The 24,949-nt window shown below is 42.9% G+C and overlaps 1 protein-coding gene across 5 annotated transcripts in view; it reads left to right on the forward strand.

Moving 5' to 3' along the window:
* The window catches only part of GXYLT2 (glucoside xylosyltransferase 2), a 92,944-nt gene that overhangs the window by 48,362 nt on the left and 19,633 nt on the right, over positions 1–24,949 (forward strand). For 3 of the 5 annotated variants that reach the window (XM_034956894.3, XM_034956892.3, XM_003815801.6), the window contains 2 exons: positions 18,627–18,878; positions 20,748–20,871. In XM_034956894.3, coding sequence (XP_034812785.1) covers positions 18,627–18,878; positions 20,748–20,871 — 376 coding nt within the window. The remainder of the gene's footprint in view (positions 1–18,626; positions 18,879–20,747; positions 20,872–24,949) is intronic. The other 2 variants (XM_034956896.3, XM_034956895.3) reach the window with 2 other exon arrangements.

Below are 24,949 nucleotides of genomic sequence, written 5' to 3' on the forward strand. Positions count from 1 at the left end.
TTGAGACTAGCCTGGCCAACATGGTGAAACTCTGTCTCTACTAAAAATACAAAAATTAGCCAAGTGTGGTGTAGTATGCCTGTAGTCCCAGCTACTCGGGAGGCTGAGGCAGGAGAATCACCTGAACCCAGGAGGCAGAAGATGTAGTGAGCTGAGATTGCACCATTGCACTCCAGTCTGGGTGACAGAGTGAGACTCCATCTCAAAAAACGACAACAAAAAAACCGAAACAAATTAACAACAGCAAAAAGAGTCATTAATTCCAGGAAAAACACTTGTACAGAGAGGGAAAGTATTGCTACTCATTTTGTGGCTTCACTGGAAATAATGTTTTCATGGCCATCATAATACTGTATATTGATCTAAATGATATTTTGATATTATTGTATTGGGGGATGGGAAGGTATATGTGTGGGGTTGGGAATTTGTGTGAAAGGGAGATAAAACCTTTTCTTCCAGGGTAGGAAGTTAATAGATAAGGTATATTATTTAGACACACAGAGGTATATACCTACAGAATCAATTTAAATAATTGGAATTGGTGGTTTTCTCTGGGAAGAAAATAGTAGAGAATATGGTGGAGGACATAGAGGAAGGACCATTTTTACTTCTTTTTCCATATGTCTGCCTACCTATCTATGTATATTATTTACTAAGTTTTGGTTAGCTATTTGACTATTCTGAGTTTCCCCTAATTGTGAGGAATAACCCACCAGTGACTCCTGAAACCAGTTTAGTGGATTATTATCAGCTTTTTTTTAAAAAAAGAAATAGAATAGAATAAATATGCATTGCATTTAGTAAAAACAAGTATTCTTTTTGACATTTCTGTCTTATATATTTATGTATGCATAAACTAGAATTGTGATGAAAATGTGTTTTTTACTATGAGGTACAGTTGAAAATAGTTTAAGAAATGCTGCTTTAAAATATGTCTTCAGGACATAACACTGAAAAAAGAGGAATGTATGGTAGGTGGCCAGTGACCACCCAATGCCTACTGCACTTAACCCAGGCTGCGATCTTTAGGTTTATGATTTCATTAACTCTTCCTCAACTCTTTGAGGAATATGCTTATTTGCATCCTCTTTACAAATGAGGAAACTGAAATTGAGGAAAACTAAATCCTTTTCCTGGGGTAAATCTTGGAGTCTGGACTGAAGCCCAAGATTCTCCTAAAGAATAGTCATTCTGCCCTACTTCTTAGAATATTAGTGACAGCATTTTCTCCTCTACTTGTAGAAGACATTCCTAAAGTGTTCCCAAAATACCTCCTTAGGAAAATTCCCCTGAACCTTCCATTCTTTAACTGTTAAATGGGTAAAGAAAAAAGAAATAGAACATATGTCTTTGCTCAGACTCGCCAGTTTAGTGAGGTGTTTGTATTTATAATTGCTCCCCATCCCTGCTTTAGTTTTCCATATCCTACCATCTTCAAAGTTGGAATACTACACACTTAACTCATTTTTTTTTTGCTTTTCTCAGGAGCATGTAAGCCCTCTCAGGGCAAGGATCTTTAATCTTGGCCAGGCATGGTGGTTCATGCCTACAATCCCAGCATTTTGGGAGGCAGAGGTGGGAGGATGCTTGAGGCCAGGAGTTCAAGACTGGCCTGGGCAACACAGTGAGATCCTCTCTACAAAAATTTAATTTTAAAAATAGAAAAAAATGTAAAAGGTCTTTGATCTTCTGCACCTACAGAAATATTTGGTACATACTAACAGAAGGCACTCTGTAAAACTCTTTTGATGGATGAATGGGTGGAAGGAAAGATGGATGTATAGATGGATAGGGGGATGGACAATGGATGGAAAGATGGACAAATGGATGGATGGTCTTATAAAAAGGGCTTTAACCACTGCTTCAAAAAGTGACAGAGAGGATTTAAAGATATAACTTATAAAAGTGCCAAGCCCTGAACCCAGTGTCTACTCAGTAAATGTTGGCTATATTAGAGTCTCAAATATAAGAAAAGGGAAAAGCTTCTTTGAAAATCAGTCTAATTTGAGTGAAGAGCTACAGTTCCTTGTGATCCAATGATCCTGTTTTCAGCAACACATTCTCTGGGGAGGCACCATCTGACTAAGAAACTAGACTCTGCTTTAAATGACAGTTGCCATGGCTAACGGAATGTCTACAGCCAACAAGGAAAGATACTGTGTGCTTGCTGGCTGGGATTGCAACACCTGATAAGAGGAGGAAGCAAGCCAAAAGCAAGCATGGAAGCAGATGGAACATCTTAGAGAGCCATTATCTCAGAACATGCCGGAGAAACCAGATACTTTTCAGTTACGCAAGGCCTGTGGAAAACGTCCTGCATGCAGTTCTAACAGTTGGCCACACAGCTGAAATGATGAAATCAAAGACCAAACACAAGTTTAATGAGCCAGAATTTTAGAAGAACCATCTTGAACAAAGCCATCATTGCTTTGCTCAACTCAGAAGCAATCAGAATCTTGTTTGCAAAGACTAAACTGATCAGAAGAGGCTACTTCATTGATTGGCGCATGCCTGAATGCAGCCATGACATTGGTACACCCTGCTCTTTGTTAGAACGTCACAAAAATGAATATGTAAGTTATATGTAATTCCACAAGGGGGCACAATAGAAACAAAAATAAAAATTGATAGGCTTTAATTTTCTCCTGTGCCACCCCATTTTAAGGTAATAATTTAACAAAATGAGCAATCTTAAAATCTCAGATTAAAACAGTGTGGAACACTACTTAAGAATGCATATTTATTTTATTACAAACTCCCAATTATATATATATTTTAAAACAGAAAAGATCATGACCAGCCTGGCCAACATGGCGAAACCCTGTCTCTACTAAAAATACAAAAATTAGCCGGGCTTGGTTGCACCCAGCTACCTGGGAGGCTGAGGCAGGAGAATTATTTGAACCCAGGAGGCAGAGGTTGCAGTGAGCCGAGATCACACCACTGCACTCCAGCCTGGGCGACAGAGCAAGACTCTTTCAAAAACAACAACAACTACAACAACAAAACAGAAAAGAAAGCATTATATAGCAACATTATTTTCCATGTATTCATTATTCTCTAAACTGTCTTAAACTATTTCAAGAATATCAAAGAGGATACTTGAGAATATGCAGCATCAAACAATGTTCTTTGTTGTCTGCACACATAAAATTAAAGGGAAGTATTTCAAAGTAGACAATTAGAAAGTATGGCATGTGTAGTATGATTCTATAGGTAGTCTTTTCTTTCCTTTTTTTTTTTTAAAACATGGGTCTCAGTCTGTCGCCCAGGCTGGAGTGCAGTGGTGCTATCACAGCTCACTGCAGCCTCAACCTCCCCAGGCTCAAGTGATTCCCTCACCTCAGCCTCCTGAGTAGCTGAGACTACAGGCATGCACCACCACACCTGGCTAATTTTTGTATTTTTTGTAGAGACAAGGTTTTGCCATGTTGCCCAGGCTATTCTTGAACTCCTAGGCTCAAGCAATCCACTCCACCTGCCTTGGCCTCCCAGAGTGCTAGGATTACAGACTTGAGCCACTGCACTCAGCCAGTATTTCTTAAATGCAAAGAAATGGCCAGGCGCTGTGGCTCACGCCTTTAATCCCAGCTACCTGGGAGGCAGGAGGATTGCCTAAGCCCAGGAGGTGGAGGCTGCAATGAGCCATGATTGTGTCACTGTACTCCAGCCTGGGTGACAGAACAAGACCTTATCTCAAAAAAGTAAATAAAATGAAAATGCAAAAATGTATGTGTTCGTGTGTGTTTATAAACATTTACACATACAACCATTTATTCGGTAATATTTATTGAGCCTCAGTTATGTGACTGGCCCTAGAAGTATGACTGTGAATAAGATATCCAAATATCCTAATCTCATGGAGCTTATATCCAAGTCAGAAAAGAATGACAAAAAGCAAGTAAATTAGTTAATTTCAGGCAGTAATAAGAATTACAGAAAAAAGAGTTTAAAGAGTGATGATTGAGTTGAGATCTGACTTCCTGGCCATACGAAGACCCCATGGAACAGACTGGGATGAGGTTCACTGTTAATGTTGGTTAATTCTGAAGAGAGAGAGGGGGTTGGTTATGGGGGTTTGGAGTGGTGGTGTGGTGAGGATAGGGACAGGTAAAGAGCAACTTGAACTTACTCTGTTGATTGCTGAATTGTTTGTATGTTTTTACAACACACATGCATGAATTTGTGTATTGTGGAATTCAGACAACTTGTGTTTTGTTTGTTTGTTTATTTCTGAGACAGGGTCTCCCTCTGTCATCCAGGCTAGAGTGCAGTGGTGCAATCATGGCTCATTGCAGCCTCCACCTTCTGGGCTCAGAGGACCCTCCTGTCCCAGCCTCCTGAGTAGCTGGAATTACCCACCCAAACTACCACACCTGACTAATTTTTTAATTTTTTGTAAATATTGGATCTGTATGTTGCCCAGGCTGGTCTTGAACTCCTGGCCTCAAGCAATACTCCCACCTCGGTCTCCCATAGTGCTGGGATTACAGGCATGAGCCACCGCACTGGCCCAGTTTTTAAAAATAGTAAACCAGTAAGTAAGAGAAAAAAGACAAAGAGCATCAGAGCTTTACGTAATGTATGCAAGCTATCTGTTCACATTTGCAAAGACATTCGCATGCACCAGAAGTACAGAGCCGTGAAGGTATAGGCCTCTTTCTGACCATGTGTTCTGGGTCTGCATGTATTTACAATTAAGACAAAAAATAAAGGTGGCAATGATAATAGAGAAAAGGGTTATTATATTATCCTGTTTACTCATTTCCCTGCTACATGTGTCTCTTTTCTCCTGTTACCACTTCTGCATTTTTGGTTTTTGAATGCTATCCTCATCAGATGGATTCTGGCCCAGAATCCTCCTAGAGTCCCTGTTGCAGAGTCAAGTCCAGGCCTCTGGGCCTGGTGTTCGGGGCCCTTTGCATTCTGAGTTTACATACTAACTTTCAGCATTATTCAAAGTCATGAATTTCCCATTCCAGCCGCTCTAGTGTGTGTCACTCTTTCCCAGATGCTGTGCACATTACCCTCTGCCATACTGTTGCCTGGAGACAATAACCTGGCCATTCTACACCCCTACCTCTGGCCTCACTTATTAAAATCACACCTAGTAATCTTAGCCCAACACCCTAGTAATCTAAGCTCAGAATTCTCTTTGCCTTTAACAAATTATTTCTCACAGGCAGACACACACACACACACACACACACACACACACACACGCCCGCACAGTCCTGAGATCAGTGTCAATGTGGACTCATGTTTTTTAAAATAAATATATAGGTACAGATAAGTAAAGAAGTAATTATGGATACTCAACATCTGTGAAAAAAAGGAAAAGATAAAAATAAGAAAAAGAAGTAATTATGGATATGTATGTATACATGGGTTTGTATACATACATGTATTTCCTAGCTCTGTCTACTGTTAGGAGGCTAGAAGCAGTGACACCTGAGTAGCAATGAACACACCTAGCACCTAGATATTGGTTTCTGAATTCCATCCTCCAAAGGAACCCAAGGCTCCTGGGAGAACTATTCATTCCTGGCTGAAGGCAGGGAAAATGCAAGATGCCCCTGGAGTTAACCTTATGGTGCCAGAAAGTAAGGATGTGCGAAAAAATATTTTTTAATAATAAAAATAATTTTTAAAAGGAGGGGGTTCATATTGGAAGAGGTAGGAGCCAACCTGAAAGAGCTCCAAATGACTTGAGCTGGAACAACTTGAGCAACAAAATAAATAATGATAGTATTTAATTATAACACTTAAAATAATTTTTCATAAGTCCATGCTAATCTAAATAAATAACTGAATTTAAAAAATAAATACATAACTGAATAAATAAATAAATAAATAAATAAATAGAGAAAAATCACACCTCTTCCTTACAGAAAATTCCAGTTAATACATGTAGAAAGAATGAGGGAAATAGAAAATCATTGTTAGAGCACCATAGTAATAATTACTGCGGGTAAGATCTACCTGTGAATGCTAAAATTAAGGAGTGAAAGTTTAACCAGAAACATGATATTTGTATGATTTTTAAAGTATCTCCTCCAAAATATTTAGTAAAGAAAAAGGGGAAATCCTTAGTTGACTGTGGAGAATATTGTCAGACTCCACCTTTGCCAAGCAATCAAGACTGATATCACTTGGCCCGGTCAACATCGTATATGCCCAGGCGTGTTTCACCTCTGTTCTTCCCAATAAAGCATAACCTCAATCTAAACATGAGAAAACATCAGACACCCAAATTGAGGGACTTTGTTCTAAATAACCGGCCAGTGTTTTCAAAGCTGTCCAGGTTATTAAAAAAAAAAAAAAGGAAAGGCTGAGAAATTGTTACAGATTGGAGGAGACTAAGGAGATGTGACAAATAAATTCAGTGTTTGGATCTTGGAACTGAAAAAGGAGATTTGTGGAAAAACTGGTGACATCTGAATAAGTTCTTTAGTTTAGTTAGTAGTATTTATACCAGGGTTAATTTCTTAGATTTGATTACTGTTCTCCTGTTATGTAAGATGTTAACACAAGAGAAAGCTGAGTGAAGAATATATGAGAACTCTCTGAACTTTTTACACCTCTTCTGTAAATTTAAAATGATCTCACAATAAAAAATTTAAAAACACAGCCAGACGCAGTGGGTGAAAATCAGCACAGTCAAGCAGCTTTGACAACACATTTTACCCAAAGAGATGTGTGTTTCAGAAATGATGGATGCTTCAAAAAGGAAAAGGGGGAAAAAGGAGGACAGGGACCTCATATAATTACAGAAATTAAGTATTATCTTGGAATAACTTCTCAAAATGTATTTGGCTTAAGGAAGTGAAAATTTACAAAGATAAAAATGGGTGAATAAATACAACAGAGTACACATAAAGCAATCTTTATTTTAACTGAAAAAATGCAGTAATGGTATCTGTATTTCTCTTTTTCCTTTTTTTTTTTTTTTTTTTTGGAGACAGGGTCTCCCTCTGTTGCCCAGGCTGGAGTGCAGTGGCATGAACATGCCTCACTCTAGACTTGATCTCCTGGGCTCAAGTGATCCTCCCTCCTCAGCCTCCCGAGTAGCTGGGACCACAGGCACGCCCCACCACGCCTGGCTAACTTTTTATTTTTTTGTAGAGATGGGGTTTCACCATGTTGCCCAGGCTGGTCTGGAACTCCTGGCCTCAAGTGATCCTCCTGCCTTGGCCTCCCAAAGTGCTGGGATTACAGGCGTGATTACAGCACCCAGCCTCTTTTTCCTATTCTTTATTATGATAAATAGAAATCACATAAAATGTACCATTTTAACCATATCTAAGTGTCCAGTTCTGTGGCATTAAGGACAGACACACTGTTGTGCTAAAATGTTTGCATCTTCCCGAACTGAAACTAGTGTCTGTATTGCTTGCAGCTTTCCATTGAGAGCATCATTTTTTTTTTTTAGAGGTGGAGTCTTGCTATGTTGCCCAGGCTAGTCTCAAACTCCTGGGCTCAAGCTGTCCTCCCATTTTGGCCTTCCAAAGTGCTGGGATTACAGGCGTGAGCCACCATGCCTGGCTGGGAGCATCATTTCTTTAGTTATAATTTGATTTTTTATACATCAAGACTGTGACTTTCTGATTCTGTATAGATTAATAGTTGATATTTTCATTACATTCAAGTCTTTTTTGTTTGTTTGTTTAAAGACAGGGTCTCTTTCTCTCACCCAGGCTGGAGCGCAGTAGTGTGATCATAGTTCACTGCAGCCTCAACCTCCTGGGTTCAAGCAATCCTCCTGCCTCAGCCTCCCAAGTAGCTAGGACCACAGGCACATGTCACCACACCTGGCTCTTTTTTTTTCTTTTTTTTTTTTTGAGACTGTCTGGCTCTGTTGCCCAGGCTGGAGTGCAGTGACACAATCTCAGTTTACTGCAACCTCCAACTCCCACGTTCAAGTGATTCTCCTGCCTCAGCCTCCCGAGTAGCTGGGATTACAAACGTGTGCCACCATGCCCAGCTAATTTTTGTATTTTTAATGGAGATGGGGTTTCACCATCTTGGCCAGGCTGGTCTTGAACTCCTGACCTCGAGTGATCCGCCCACCTCAGCCTCCAAAAGTGCTGGAAGTACACCGCACCCGGCCCCAGCTGTTTGTTTTTTATGTATGTAGATGATATCTTCTCTTGGCGCAAAAAGAGTGTTTCTCTTTTTCTTCTGAAACTGTTCTTTGCTCTTCTCTGTTTCCACCTCCTGAATTAATCCTCTTTAATATTTCTTCTCTCTCCTGATTATCAGCAGGCTCATTTTCCAAAGGTTCCCTCTCTGAAATTCACTTCTGCTTGAATCTGAATGACAACTTTGTCTTTGCTTCTGTTCTTTTCCTCCCCTAGCTCTCTTTCTAGCCCTTTAGTTTGCAGGGCATTTTCGAAATGCGTGAGAGGTAAGGAAGTGGAATGATGTGCGTAGCAACCTAGCTGTCTTGTCAACAGAGGCCTAGAGGGTGACGTCCCAGACATGCAAGCAAAAGCAGGATATTCCCGTGATTGGCAATGCAGTGGTTTTCCTTCATGAACTTGAGTCTTCTGCACTTCATTTGTTCACAGATCTTCTCATCACTTAGAACCTGTCCTTCTGTTCTACAATCAGCCTCAAAGTGTATTTAAAATTATAGTGGTTATCCATCCTGGCTAACACGGTGAAACCCTGTCTCTACTAAAACTACAAAAAAAAAAAAAATCAGCCGGGCGTGGTGGCGGGCGCCTGTAGTCCCTGCTACTCAGGAGGCTGAGGCAGGAGAATAGTGTGAACCCGGGAGGCGGAGCTTGCAGTGAGCTGAGATCGCGCCACTGCACTCCAGCCTGGGCAACTGAGCAAGACTCCATCTCAAAAAATAAAAAAATAAAAATAAAATAAAATAAAATAAAATTATAGTGGTTCTGAGTGAGCTCAACAGTTGAATTTCTTAGCTTGTGTAAATATTTATTGGATGCCTAGCGTATATTATGTCAGGCATGGGCCAGGCACACAGACTTTAGATGTTACCTAGATACGGAAGATCCCAGCCCGCAAGGGGTTTCTATTCTAGTTAGAGGAGGCAAGCAACAGATGAGAAAATAATTTAAGCAAAGGCCATTGACTGTGAGACATGACGGAAGGAAGGAAGTCGGGTGGTATGATGAAGAGAAAATGGAAGGAAGGAAGGGGGAGCCCTCTGGGAAAATCTTTCTAAGAAGGGATGAGTCAGACCTGAGTGTTCAAGAATAATGAGTGAAGTGCTCTGCCTGGCATTTGGGAAGCATTTGGTGACACTTCACCAGCAGGCCTGGGAAGTTGCTTATCATGAACAGCAGGAGCTCCCTGAGGCTTTACCTGCAGTCTCAGGGAAAGAGGGCAGAATGCGCAGTGACTGCTATTTCACCTACATCAGCAGATATGATTGGGAAGCATTAATTTTCACACTAATCACAGTTTTAATACTGCACTAATCACAGTTTTAATACTTTAGGCAATGATCAAAAACAAGAGTTCACAAACCTAGAAACTGACTAAAGCATCAGGGGCAATACATGTATTTCATAATCAATAAAGATGCCATTTCTTTTGGCTGGGTGTGGTGGCTCACACCTGTAATACCAGCACTTTTGGAGGCCAAGATGGGAGGGTTGCTTGAGCTCAGGAGTTTGAGATCAATCCGGGCAACATAGCGAGACCTTGTCTCTCCAAAAAAATTTAAAAATTAGCTAGGCGTGATGATACATGCCTGTGGTCCCAGCTACTGGAGAGGCTGAGATGGGAGGGTCACTTGAACCCAGGAAATTGAGGCTGCGGTGAGCCACGATTGTGACACTGCACTCCAGCCTGGGTGACAGAGCAAGACCCTGTCTGAAAAAAAAAAAAAAAAAAAAAAAAAGGATGTCATTTTAAAGTGCATTTGAGGGCCTTATCATCTTAATGAACTTAGGAAATAAAGTGAGAGAGAAGACATCCCAGTCGTAGAGAAGACTAAGTCATTCCAGAAGGCATGTCTTAGTTCAGGCGGCAAGAACACAAGACCATAAGTTAGGTAGCTTATAAACAACAGAAATTTACTTCTCAGTTCCAGAGGCTGGGAAGTCTAAGATAAAGGCACCAAAAGATTGATTCAGCATCTGTCTGGTGAGGACCTGCTTCCTGATTCATAGATGGTGCCTTCTCACCGTGTCCTCCTGTGGTGGAAGGGGTGAGAGAGCTCTCCGAGGCCTTCTTTATAAGGGTGCTAATCCTATTCATGAGGGCTCCACCCTTATAACCTTATCACCTTTTAGGACTCTACCTCTTAATACCATCACCTTGTGGGTTAAGATTTTAACATATGAACTTGGGGGAAACATAAACATTTAGTCCATGATAAGATGATTCCTTTGTTAAATTAGAAATTTATAGCTTTAATTTTGTTTTTATTTGTTTAAGAGACAGGTCTCCATCTGTTGCCTGGGCCTCTGTGCAGTGGTGTGATCATAGCTCACTGCAGCCTCAAACTCCAGGGCTCAAGTGATCCTCCCACTTCAGCCTCCGAAGTGGCTAGGACTACAGGTGCACACCACCACACCCAGCTACTTTATTATTATTATTGCTATTATTACTATTATTAATATTATTGCAGAGATGAGGCCTTACTACATGGCCCAGGCTGTTTTCAAACTCCTAGCCTCAAGCGATCCTCCCACCTCCTGCTCCCAAAGTGCCTGATGAGCTACCACACCTGGCCTATTGTTTCAATTTTGTGTTTTCTTTCTGACAGAGGGGACTTAAATATTTGTTTCTATCTAAGCAAAGACAAAGATAGAAACAAATATTTAAGAGCATCTCAGATAGAGAAGACCCTGGCTCTAGACGGGGAGAGAATTAGGAGCTCATTGGCTTTCTATTAGGATTATTTAGCTCCCTGTCCACTGCTGACTTTGACAGTAATAGAGCAGTAATGAAAGGTGTAAGGCCCTGGAGCCAAAAAAAAAATGGATTGTGCTACGCGATGGAGGAACACTGGTGACAGCCAACTAAGTTGGAGAGGTAGACGGAGTGTGTATATCCTATGGAGCCTTTCATAGACTATGGTACAGGTGTGACTGTTTGAAATGCAGTGAAGACCGGGCACAGTGGCTCACGCCTGTAATCCCAGCACTTTGGGAGGTGGAGATGGGTGGATCACTTGAGGTCAGGAGTTCTAGACCAGCCTAGCCAACATGGTGAAACCTTGCCTCTACTAAAAATGCAAAAAAGTAGCCAAGTGTGGTGGTGGGCACCTGTGTTCCCAGCTACTCAGGAAGCTGAGGCAGGAGAATCGCTTGAACCCAGGAGGCGGAGGTTGCAGTGAGCCAAGGTCACACCATTGCACTTCCAGCCTGGGCAACAGGAGCAAAACTCCATCTCTAAAAAAAAGAAAGAAATGCAGTGAAAGGCCTTGGAGGGGTTTGAGGATAAAAGCAGGATGATTTATTGTAGGTTTTTGTTTTTGTTTCAAAGCCCTCTGGACGTTGCATAACGATGTAAGGATCAACCCATCAGGAAGGTGTAACCATCTCAAATGAGTGTACACTTCATAACAAAGCTTCCAGTTCCACGAAGCAAAAACATTCCTAGACAAATAGAGAAAAAGATAAATTCACAGAGTTGGAGATTCCAACATTCCTCTTTTAATAACTAACTCTCATTAGTGGGAAAATGATTAATGATTCCCTAATTATACCTGTTGATATAAATGAATTTGCAGTAACTCCACATTTCTCCATCCCTTTTTCTTTGTGTCTGGATGTAAAGCTCCATGGAGCTCGTGAAAACCAGTGAGGATATAGAAGACCTTGACAACACTGTCAACCAAGTGACCTCATCAACAGCTATAGCATTTATAGACTACTCCACCCAGCAACTGCAGCATAAACTTTTTTTTTTTCAAATGTACAGGGAACATTCACCAAGATAGGCCGTATCCTGGGCCATAAAACAAGTCTCAGTCAATTCAAAAAGATGGCAATCCTGCAGTGTGCTCCCTGGCTACAAGGGAGTTAACTTAGAAGTGGATAACAAAAAGATATCTGGAAAATTCCAAATATTTGGAAATTAAACAAGACAGTTGTACAGAACTGATGGGTTGAAGAACAAGTCACAATGGAAATTAAAAATCCCTTGCCGGGCGCAGTAGCTCACGCCTGTAATCCCAGCACTTTGGGAGGCCGAGGCGGGTGGATCACAAGGTCAGGAGATCGAGACCATCCTGGCCAACATGGTGAAACCCCGTCTCTACTGAAAATACAAAAATTAGCTGGGCGTGGTGGTGGGCGCCTGTAATCCCAGCTACTTGGGAGGCTGAGGCAGGAGAATGGCTTGAACCCGGGAGGTGGAGGTTGCAGTGAGCCAAGATCATGCCACTGCACTCCAGCCTGGTGACAGAGCAAGATTCTGCCTCAAAAAAAAAAAAAAAAAAATCCCTTTGACTGCTCTGTGAGGAGTGGATTGGAGGGGGCAAGTGCAGACACAGGGAGCCCAGGGAACAGAACTTTACAGAATTCTAGGAGAACTGTCATGGTGCCTTGGACTTTGGGTGAGGAAGCAGAGAAGGAGAGAAATGGACAGACTCAGACATTTTGGAGGTAGAGCCTATGTGACTTGCTGAGGATTGGATGCGGGCAGTATGGGTAGGCGAGGAAGCAAGGATGACCTAGAGGTGTCTGGGTCAAGTCATTGAACATATCTCCCTGTTGCTCTCAGAATTAAGTCCAAATTTGTCAACATAGTTCCTGATCGGGCACCTGCCCACTTGGACAGCCTGATCTCTCACCCCTCCTCCCACTGTAAACTCCAGCCCTGGAGCAACTGGCAGTCCTCCCTTTGCCATGCCCTCTCTTTTCACATGCTCTTCCATGTTTGCCCTGCTCTCCACTTATTTATCTCTTAGCTTAGATGTCACTTCTGCTGGGAAGCTTTCCTTACTTTTCCTCCAGCCTGGCTTAAGGGCTCTGCTTTGTGCTTCTGTGCTAACCTTCTCATCATCACTTTGCTTTGCCCCTTTTCTGTCTCCCCCATTAAAGCTCCTGTGAACAGGGAATATGTATCATTCTTTCTTTCTTTTTCTTTTTTTTTTTTTTTTTTTTTTTGAGATGGAGTCTTGCTCCGTCACCAGGCTGGAGTGCCACGGGGCAATCTCAGCTGACTGCAACCTCTGCCTCCCGGGTTCAGGCGATTCTCCTGCCTCAGCTTCCAGAGTAGTTGAGACCACAGGCACGTGACACCATGCCCAGCCAACTTTTTTTGTATTTTTAGTAGAGACGGGGTCTCACCACGTTGGCCAGGATGGTCTTGATGTCTTGACCTCATGATCCGCCCGCCTTAGCCTCCCAAAGTGCTGGGACTACAGGCGTGAGCCACAGTGCCCGGCCTCATTCTTTCATTACTACTACTACTATAGCCAGTTGCTGGTTACCTGGGCTGTCAGTCAGGAAACCTAGCCCTCATGAGAGTGGGACGAGAATAAGATCACATAGCATTTATTGAGTCCTTGCTGTGTGTGTGCCAGGGGCTTCACACACATCATCTCATTTAATCATCCTGGCAGCATTATGAAATGGGTTATCAATCCCATTTACAGGAAGAGGAAACTGAGACTTAGAGTGGTGGCTTATGCCTGTAATCCCAGCACTTTGGGAGGCCAAGGCAGGAGGATAACTTGAGCCCAGGAGTTCAAGACCAACCTGGCAACAAACCAAGAGCCTGTCTCTACAAAAAAACAAAAAAATTAGCAGCTGGGCACAGTGGTTTACACCTGTAATCCCAGGACTTTGGGAGGCTGAGGCGGGCGAATCACTTGAGGTCAGGAGTTCGAGACCAGCCTGGCCAACATGGTGAAACCTCGTCTCTAATAAAAATACAAAAATTAGCCAGGTATGGTGGCACACACCTGTAATCCCAGCTACTCCAGAGGTTGAGGCAGGAGAATCGCTTGAACCTAGGAGGCGGAGGTTGCAGTGAGCTGAGATCACGCCATTGCACTCCAGCCCAGGCGACAGTGCGAGACTTCATCTCAAAAAAAGAAAAGAAAAAATTAGCTGGCCACGGTAACTCATGCCTGTGGACCCAGCTACACAGGAGGCTGATATGAGAGGAACACTTGAGCCCAGGAGGTCAAGGCTCAGTGAGCTATGATTGCACCACTGCACTCCAACCTGGGTGACAGAGTGAAACCCTGTCTAAAAAAAAAATGGGCCAAAAGAGCTTGTTCAAGATCACATAGTTAGTGGTGGAAATGGAATTTGAACGCAGGTTGTCAGATTTCAAACCTAAAACTTTTAACCACCAAGTCATACTGTCAAATTCAGACTAGAATTACAACAAATTGAAAATGAATTTGAAGGTGCACTGGTGAGCCCCTGATCGTCTTACTGCCCATGGCCAGGCTTTGGCTCACACTTGGTGCAGATGGCTGAGCAGGGTTCACTGGAGGTGGGTGCCCAGGTTAGGGTGGTGCATGGGGCAGGAGCAGGAAGATCCATTACATTATAGCCAGCAGCATCGGGTACAGAGTACTATTGTGTGCTGCCTTTTAACCCTGCCCCTTACTCTAAAAAAACAAAGGCCTCATTGCTAGTGCTGGCTAATTTCCATAAAGGAATTAGAATGGCTAATTTTATATCCTTTCGGTAAATATCCCACATCCCATTATAACATGGCCAACAATGATCCTCTTCAAATTAATACCAGCAGTAATTGCTGCAGAATTAGCCTCTAGAGATGCAATGTTATCAAAAAGTGATTTTTTTTTTTTTTGGTCCTTTGTTTTTTCAGATAAAGAGTAAAAAGTCCTGATGTACTTATTTTCAGTCAAGGTACTGAGTGGATCATATTAGGAAGGTTCAAAAACTTCATTGCACTGCTTGACTCTGACTACATAAAAGGCTTTTTGTGGTTGACACATGTTTTGAAGTGCTGTGAGCATTGATGCGAACGGTAACTAATTATACTTGACATTTTAAAAGCGAAAACACAGAGACTTCTTACAAAACCACTATCTATTGAGTACTTACTATGTGCCAGCCACTGTACTGAGTACTTTGTGGGTTTCATTTCACTGCATCCTTGTAACAACCTGGGTGGGTGGTAAACTGAGGAACTTGTCTGAAGTCATGAGGGTATTACCTCAGGCTGCCAAGACTTGAACTCAGGAATACCAGACTCACGATTCTTAAGTGCTGTTTTCTCACATTTCTCTGAGATGTACCCTTAGGGCTACTTTTGTGTGTTCCTTTGAAATATGATCTACATACCAAAATGAGCATGCTGAAACTTTAAATGCTTAGTTTAAGAAGCAGTCAATATACAGCATTCTTCCTAATTTTGAAATTAGAATCTTCAAATTCTGTTTTTTTGTTTTGTTTTGTTTATCTTTTTGTTTTTTTGTTTTGTTTTGTTTGTTTTTGAGACAGAGTCTTACTCACTCTGTCTCCCAGGCTACAGTGCAGTGGCACGATCTCGGCTCACTGTAACCTCTGCCTCCCGGGTTCAAGGGATTCTCCTGCCTCAGCCTCCTGAATAGCTGGAATTACAGGCACGTGACATCATGCCCAGCTTTTTTTTTTTTTTTTTTTTTTTTTTTTGAGACAGAGTCTCACTCTGTCACCCAGGCTGGAGTGCAGTGTCATCATTTCGGCTCACTGCAACCCTCACCTCCCGGGCTCAAGCGATTCTTGTACCTCAGCCTCTCGAGTATCTTGAATTACAGGCACACACCACAACCCCTGGCTAATTTTTGTATTTTTAGTAGAGACAGGGTTTCAGCATATTGGCCAGGCTGGTCTCAAACTCCTGACCTAAAGTGATCTGCCTGCCTCAGCCTCCCAGGCACCGTGCCTGGCTTAGAATCTTCAAATTCTTAAAATGGATGTTAAGATAATCTTCATTTATGAAACGGTAGATGATCAGTATTTTTAATTTCATTTTATTGGTTTGCAACATCCATTCCTCTAGTAGGTGAAGAACAAAAGATAAATCCTGTGGCTAATTCTGTGGGCTTCAGAATTACTCAAGTCTGAAATTCCTTTGATACTTGTATCATGTAGCACCCATGTTCATCAATTTTAAATATTGGGGATCCCAGTGGCAGGTTATACTAGTCTGCTTGGGCTGCCATAACAAAATACAAGACTGGGTGGCTGAAACAACAGAAATTTATTTTCTCATGGTTCTGGAGGCTGGAAGTCTGAGATCAGGGTGTCAGCATGGTCAGGTTGTGGTGATGGAGCCTCTTCCTGGGTTGCAAATGGCCACCTTCTCCCTCTGTCCTCACATGGCAGTGAGAGAGAGAGCACTCTCTGGTGTCTCTTCTTATAAGGGCACTGATCCCATCTTGAGGGCCCTATCCTTCTGACCTCAGCTAAACCCAATTATCTCCCAAAGGCCCCTTTCCAAAAGCCATCACATTGTGGGTTAGGACTTCAACATATGAATGTTGGGGACACAGACATTCAGTCCATAAGTGTTATGGTGTTGGGATGATGTTAGGCCAAGGATCCAGGAAGATTCAAATCCTTCCTTGGTTAAGCTACCCCAAAGTTTGAGGAACAATGGCAAAACAAAGCAAATAATGCCACTACTAAGGCTTTGAAGTCTCAAATCACCCAGCAAAGCTCTGGAAAGCTAAGCAGTTCGCACAGGAGAACTAATTTACCTAAGGTGGCTTGAATCCTCCAAGCAGAGGTTAGCAAACCACAGCCTGTGAGCCAGGAGTGGCTTTTACATTTCATATGGTTGAAAAATCAAAAGAAGGATATTTTGTGATATCTGAAAATTATATGAAATTCAAACTTCCATGTCCTGAAATAAACTTTTATTAAGACACACAGCCATTCTCTTATTATTATTATTGTCATTATTATTATTATTTTGAGACAGAGTCTCTGTCGCACAGGCTGGAGTGCAGTGGTGTGATCTTGGCTCACTGCAACCTCTGCCTCCCAGGTTCAAGCAACCCTCCCACCTTAGCTCCCTGAGTAGCTGGGACTATAGACGCATGCCACCATGCGTGGCTAATTTTTCTACTTTTTGATAAAGGTGGGGTTTCACCATTTGCCCAGGCTGGTCTTGAACTCCTGGGCTCAAGCTATCTGCCCGCCTCGACCTCCCAAAGTGCTAGGATTGAAATTAGAATCTTCAAATTCTGTTGTTTTGAAGAAACTGTGCCCGGCCCACTCTCATTGTTTATCTGTTATCAGTGGCTGCTTTCATGTTACAACAGCAGATTTGAGGAGTTGCAACAGAGCCTGAAATATTTACTATCTGGCCCTTTAGAGGAAAAAGGTTGCCGCATGCTGATATACAAACAAAGCTAGCCAATGACTTGCATTGCCTAATCCCAAGACCAAATCTTAGCTAAAAATACATTTTAGGCAGGTCACAGTGACTCACACCTGTGATCCCAGCACTTTGGGAGGCCAGGGTGGGAGGATCACTTCAGTCCAGGAGTTTAAGACCAGCCCAGACAACATAACAACACCTCGTCTCCACAAATAATTTAAAAAGCCAGGCATGGTGGTGTGTAGCTGTCGTCCTAGCTACTCGAGAGGCTGAGGTGGGACGACCACTTGAGTCCAGGAGATTGAGAGTGCAGTGAGCCAAGAGCATGTCACTGCACTGCAACCTGGACAACAGAGCAAGACCCTCATCTGCAAACTATATATTTTTTTAATTTTTAATTTTGAAATGGAGTCTTGCTCTGTTGCCAGGCTGGAGTGTAGTGGTGCTATCTTGGTTCACTGCAACCTCCGCCCCCCGCCGGGTTCAAGCGATTCTTCTGCCTCAGCCTCCAGAGTAGGTGGGACTACAGGCGCATACCACCACGCCCAGCTAATTTTTGTATTTTTAGTAGAGATGGGGTTTCACCATGTTGGCCAGGATGGTCTCCATCTCTTGACCTCGTGATCCGCCTGCCTTGGCCTCCCAAAGTGAGCCACTGCTCCCAGCCTGTGTGTGTGTGTGTGTGTGTGTGTGTGTATTTATATTTATATATATTTATATATATTTTAAAAGATGCAGGGCCCCCCATTAACACTAGAAGAAATGGATCCAAAGATGGAGAGTATTTACCCCCAAGGCTTGGTATGAGCTGCTTTAGAGATTGTCCACTTCAGGTTGCAGTGAGCCAAGATCAGGCCACTGCACTCCAGCCTGGGCGACAGAGTGAGACTCCATCTCAAAAATAAATAAGTAAATAAATAGAGATTGTCGACTTCGAGTTTTCTAATGCCACACTGGATGTTCCAAGGAAAACCTAAGAGAGAAAAGCAAGTGGCCTTATTGGAAGATGGAAGAAGTGAGAGCCACAATAATTTGCTGACGTTTTTATTTTTTTGTAAGTTCAACCCTTATCAAATATAGTCCAGGGTCCCAGAATTGGGCTAATCCAGACCAAGATTTATCTTCTTTTAAGTCTCTACCTCTTGATCGACACTCATTCCTCAAGTCAAAGGAGAAGGAAGGAGTGGAAGCTAAGAGTGGTACCTTTCCAGAATTTAATACGAAATCAACAAAAGTTGGTAGCATTATTTACCTATCAGGCTACTTCCTTTGTTTCTGACCTGTTTTTGTTTTGTTTTCTTCCCTCCTCTCCCCTTTACACCCACTCCTTACACACAAAGGTGATTTTAAAGGATGTGGACTCACTTCTCTACGTGGACACCGATGTCCTCTTTCTGAGACCTGTTGATGACATCTGGAAGCTTCTGAGGCTGTTTAATTCCACCCAGCTTGCAGCCATGGCCCCTGAGCACGAAATCCCCAAGATTGGCTGGTACAGCCGCTTTGCTAGGCATCCTTTCTATGGCTCTGCAGGAGTTAATTCAGGAGTCATGTTAATGAATTTAACTCGGATAAGAAGTACCCAGTTCAAGGTAAACGAGTGCTTTAAAATTCCTTGTTTAAAGACTGGGAGTTGGTCTTGTCAACAGTGGCATTACCAGAGTGTCAATATGCTGATTTTGGAAATTGGGTGGCCTACAGGTGAGGATAAAAGGAACCAGAGAAAAGTATTTAGAAAATTATAGAATATTTGTTTATTCAGGAAAAGCTCAGATGGCAATGGAATTTAAAGCTTCAGCAAAGTCACCATTCAGGAATACTATGTTGCATTTCTGAATTCCATAATGTTTGAACGCTTCATACCCAATGCTTCAAAGACTATGTAAAATTTCTTCAAATTACCCTAGGGATTATTTATGTAAGTCCGTGACGATATTTGTATAAGGATGTTCATGATCTCATCTTTTATCCTAGCAAAGAAGTGGAAAGAAGCTAAAAGAACATCATTAGAGAACTAGTCAAAAAAAATTATCCTCCTGGCCAGGGGTGGTGGCTCACACTTGTAATCCCAGCACTTTGGAAGACCAAGGCAGGTGGATCACTTGAGGCCAGGAGTTTGAGACCAGCCTGACCAACATGGCGAAACCCTGTCTCTATTAAAAACACAAAAATTAGCCAGGAATGATGGCGCACACCTGTAGTCCCAGCTATTCAGGAGCCTAAGGCAGGAGAATCGTGTGAACCCGAACAGCAGAGGTTGCAGTGAGCCAAGATCACGCCACTGTACTCCAGCCTGGCGACAGAGACTGTGATTATTTGTATGCCTTAGAAATTTCCAGAAGAATTAATGGGGCATGGTGGCACGTGGCTGTAGTCTCAGCTACTTGGGAGGCTGAGATGGGAGGATCGCTTGAGCCCAGGAGGTCGAGGCTGCATTATAGCCACTGCACTTCACCCTAAACAACAGAGTGAGACCCTGTCTCTAAAAAAAGAAAGAAAGAAAGAAAAACACATGTCCAGAAGAATACCTAAGAGACCATTAATTGTTAATTGTGGATACGTCTGGGGAAAATGGGAATGGGATATGGAAGAAGAATATTTTTACTTTTTTATTTTATATTTTTGTGTGCTGTTTGAATAATTCAGTCTGTGAATATGTTACTTTTATTTTAAAAGTAAATCATTGTTTAAGACGAGGAAAGGTGTTTTTCCTTAAGATACCTGAACTCTGTTATCTGTATTTTGTTCCTTCACCTCACAGTGAGGAAATAAGCCTAAGAAAGATGTTCACCTAAGAAAGGTGAAGTAGAGTAGAGAATCCTGAAGTAGAGACTGCTGTTCAGAAAGACTTCGCCTCTTAGGTGTGGTGACTCACGCCTACAATCCCAGCACTTTGGGAGGGAGGTGGGTCACTCGAGGTCAGGAGTTTGATAACAGCCTGGCCAACAGGGGGAAACCCCATCTCTACTAAAAATACAAAAAGTTAGCCAGGCGTGATGGCATGCACCCGTAGTCTCAGCTGCTTGGGAGGCTGAGGCACGAGAATCGCTTGAACCCAGGAGGTGGAGGTTGCAGTAAGCCAAGATTGTGCCACTGCACTCCAGCCTGGGCGACAGAGCAAGACTCTGTCTCAAAACAAAAACAAAAACACAGGAAGGAAGGGAGGGAGGGAGGGAAGAGAAGAAAGGAAGGGGTTCATTTCCAGGCATGGTTTTCTGAGTAGAAACCATAGGTTCGACTATCAGTCCCTGGTCCATCTAGTATCCGTGTGTACAGCTGAAAAAAGCGATACAATCAACAGCCCAAATTTTGCTTTGTTCTGTGACCTGAGAATAGCAGGACCCCTCCTGTATTTGTTTCCCTCCTCTGAAGGGAAGAAAACTAGTCCCTTTACATTGTTTCTCAGTGGACAAAATGTATTTGCTTTGCTTCAGCTGTTCTGATGGTTTTCTTTTTTCCAGAACAGCATGATTCCAACAGGCCTGGCTTGGGAGGACATGTTGTACCCTCTGTACCAGAAGTACAAGAATGCCATCACGTGGGGAGACCAGGATTTATTAAATATTATTTTTTATTTCAACCCAGGTAGGTTATCTTTGGAGAATGCCTTTTGTGTAGGAGTACACTCAGCACACCCCACGGAGCACATTCCATGCCCGGGTTGCTATTGACTAGGCTTGAATTGTGCACAGAGGAGCCTGTGTTCCCCAGCGAAGTTTGCCCTTTCATCCGCCCCCCTGGGTATCTGATGGAGGCGGGGCCTTGCACTACTGACACAAAAGGCCAAATGTTGAAACTTCCAACACTGGACTCATTTTTAGAGAGTATCTTTTAGGTTTTGCTATACCATTCTTCTAAGAAGTGCAGTTAAAATGGATGTGAGGCGTGAAACTAAATGGAAATATTATAATCTAGGCAGGAGACCCTGTAGCCTGAACAACTGCTAGATTGAAGGGAATTGATTCTCAGGGTCCTTGGAGTTCAGGAACATATTCAGGGTCAAAACATCCTAGAAAAAGAACTCAGATCCCCAAATCCCTTTTGCTTTTCATCTGGGGCAAAAGAAATTCTTCTTACATTGTTAGGTGGATGATTTGGTGGGGTAGAGGGAAAAAGGGAGATGAAAATTTCTGGTCTGTGTGTTTATATTAACACGTAAAGCTAATAAAATTCTTTTTTCCTCTTCCTTGTTAAAACTTTATTCTTATTAAAAATTAAAACTCCCGGGCACAGTGGCTCACACCTGTAATCCCAGCACTTTGGGAGGCCGAGTTGGGCGGATCACTTGAGGTCGAGAGTTTGAGACCAGCCTACCCAACATGGTGAAATCCCATCTCTACTAAAAATACAAAAAAATTAGCCAGATGTGGTGGTAGGCACCTGTAATCCCAGCTACTGGGAGGCTGAGGCAGGAGAATCACTTGAACCTGGGAGGTGGAGGTTGCAGGGAGCCAAGATTGCTCCACTGCACTCCAGCCTGGGCAACAGAGCGAGACTCTGTCTCAAAAAAAAAAAAAATTAAAACTATGTTTTCTTCTTGAGAGAGATCTTTGGGCGAAAAAAGCAATCCTTACCCTACCCTTTTCAGGCCTTTCGTTTTGATTTTAAAATCCTGAAGTAGAGACTGCTGTTCAGAAAGACTTTGCCTGTGTTTGTTTGTATGTCACCCTTGGAACACATATTGTGTACCTTTTTAAAAAAAATTCTGGAATAAAACTCAATTTCATATGTCTTTGGATCAAAAAGGATCAAATCCTCGAAAAGAAAAAAAGCAGGTTGATACAGAGTTTCTTGGAAAGATTCCCAATACCAATTTAGTAGAGGAAAGGGGAATGTCTTAGCTGTTCACTTGTGGCTTTTTTTTTTTTTTTTTTTTTTTTGGGACAGAGTCTGGCTCTGTCGCCCAGGCTGGAGTGCAGTGACACAATCTCAGCTCACTGCAATCTCTGCCTCCTGGGTTCCAGCAGTTCTTCTGCCTCAGCCTCCCAAGTAGCGGAGATTACAGGAGCGTGCCACTATGCCTGGCTGATTTTTGTATTTTTAGTAGAGATGGGGTTTCCCCATGTTGGCCAGGCTGGTCTCGAGCTCCTGACCTCAGGTGATCTGCCCACCTCCTCCTCCCAAAGTGCTGGGATTGTAGGCATCAGCCACGGTGCCCAGGTATTTTTTTTTCTTTTTTTTTTTTTTCTTAATGAGATGAAGTTTCACTCTGTCTCGCAGGCTGGTGTGCAGTGGGTGCAATTATGGCTCACTGTAGCCTTGACCTCCTGGGCTCAAGTGATCCTCCCACCTCAGCCTCCCAAGTAGCTGGGACTATAGGTGTGCATCACCACACCCAGCTTTTTTTTTTTTTTTTTTTTTAGAGGGAGTCTTGCTCTGTCACCTAGGCTGGAGTGCAGTGGCATGATCTCGGCTCACTGCAACCTCTGCCTCCCAGGTTCGAGCAATTCTTCTGCCTCAGCCTCCCGAGTAGCTGGGATTACAGGCACCCAACACCACACCCAACTAATTTTTGTATATTTAGTAGAGACAGTATTTCACCATGTTGGCCAGGCTGGTCTCAAACTCCTGACCTCATGTGATCCACCTGCCTCGGCCTCCCAAAGTGTTGGGATTACAGGCATCAGCCACTGTACCTGGCCAAATTTTTTAAATTTTTTATAGAGATTGGGGGGGCATTCTCATTATGTTGCCCAAGGTCATCTGGAACTCCTGGGCTCAAGCGATCTTCCTGCCTCGGCCTCCCAAAGTGCTGGGATTTCAGGCATGAGTAACCAGGCCCAGCCTCTTAGGGCATGCTTTAATCCATTTCACTGTGACAGTAGGTCTGCATCTCTTCCTTTTTCTTCTTAGGTAGGTTTCATCTTTTTTTTTTTCTTGAGATGGAATCTGGCTCTGTCACCCAGGCTGGAGTGCAATGGCACCATCTCGTCTCACTGCAATCTCTGCCCCCCAGGTTCAAGCAATTCTCCTATCTCAGCCTCCCAAGTAGCTGGGACTACAGGCATGCACCATCACCCCTGGCTAATTTTTGTGCTTTTAGTAGAGACAGGGTTTCGCCATGTTGGCCAGGCTGGTCTCGAACTCCTGACCTCAGGTGATCCACCCTCCTCGGCCTCCTAAAATGCTGGGATTACAGGCATGAGCCACCATGACCGGTTTTGTGTTTGTTTGTTTGTTTTGAGACAGAGTCTCACTCTGTCACCCAGGCTGGAGTGTGGTGGCACGATCTCGGCTCACTGCAACCTCTGCCTCCTGGGTTCAAGCGATTCTTCTGCCTCAGCCTCCCGAGCAGCTGGGATTACAGGCACCTGCCACCACACCCAGCTAATTTTTGTAATTTTTGTATTACAGGCATCCGCCACCATGCCCAGGAAATTTTTTGATCCTCCTGGTGGATCACTTGAGGGATTATAGGCGTGAGCCACCACACCCGGCCCTTTTCTTTAAATACTGCATTTTCCTCTTTGTCATGTGACCGAAACGATCTAATTTAAGTCTCCCTGTCCATATTCCCAAATTGAGGAATCCAAAAGATTCACACAGTTGCCTCCCCAGTTCCTCTTAGCCTGTTGCTGATTATTTGAGGATGTGATTAGTGAGTAAATAAATAATACCCGAAGGCAGGCGTAAGCAGCTTTGCAATTAAACAGGAGTCCCTTGTCTTTAACTGGGGCTGAAACCAGAGGAGTTTAATTGCTTCTTCACTCTCCATCTGAGATCCATTGAGTAAAACAGGATATTGGAAAATAATCGTGACGTTGTTCTAAATCCTGGTTCTGCACAGTATCAAGTAAATAACCAAGTTTTCTGGTTTTAGATGAGTGATTGATAGGTGAACTCCCTGATTGTCCTTCGTACAGCCTGCATTTGATCTTCCTATTTCATACTTTACCCAGGTACTTGATTAAACATGGGATCTTTGAACTGAGATCCAGCAATATCTATCACATTGTAAGGTTTCTCTTCATGTATATTGATTGCAGAGTACTTTCCACAAACCAGAACAAACTGTATTTGAAAAAAAGATTTGTCACCTTTATCCCTGGAAAGGAGAGAGGGAGACAGTATTGGCCACGGCACAGCAGATAAACATGTTTATTGTTATGGTTCTTCAGGTTGCCATGGGTGAACCAATGCACATAAAACCTGTAGCACACATCAGGAAATGTTGTCATTATTATAGTGTCTTGTATCTGATAACACCGCTTTTTAAAATGTGTTTAAAAGTCATTAGCTAGAAAGTGTTTTAAAACTCTTGCTATAATTAGATAGTAAATGCCTGTGGGTGCATAATTGCAGTGCTGGGTAATAGACTGACTTGAGATAGCTGAAACGCGTGGGGGCGTGCAGGAGAGTTCACAGGACATTTCCTGGCAGGTGAGCCAAGGCAGCTTCATCAAGGGGTGGAAAACTGAGTTCACACCCTTAAAGGTGAGTCTGAGTCAAGAGCAGAGTTCTATGGAAGGGGTAAATCTGACAGGAACCAAAAGAGAATTCTATATAGGAAGATGTGTTTACATGAATGCACTTAGGTTTCAGGGAACACAGCTCCACTCAGGCCAGCTAAGTGAGGGCAGATACTGTAAGAGGCCAGGGGCAGTCTCATGACCACACGAGTCAAATCAAGCCAGGCTTCATGAGAACTGGCCTTGGGAAGTTG

Source organism: Pan paniscus, chromosome 2, assembly GCF_029289425.2.
Source record: "Pan paniscus chromosome 2, NHGRI_mPanPan1-v2.0_pri, whole genome shotgun sequence".
In the NCBI taxonomy this organism is placed as follows: Eukaryota; Metazoa; Chordata; class Mammalia; order Primates; family Hominidae; genus Pan; species Pan paniscus.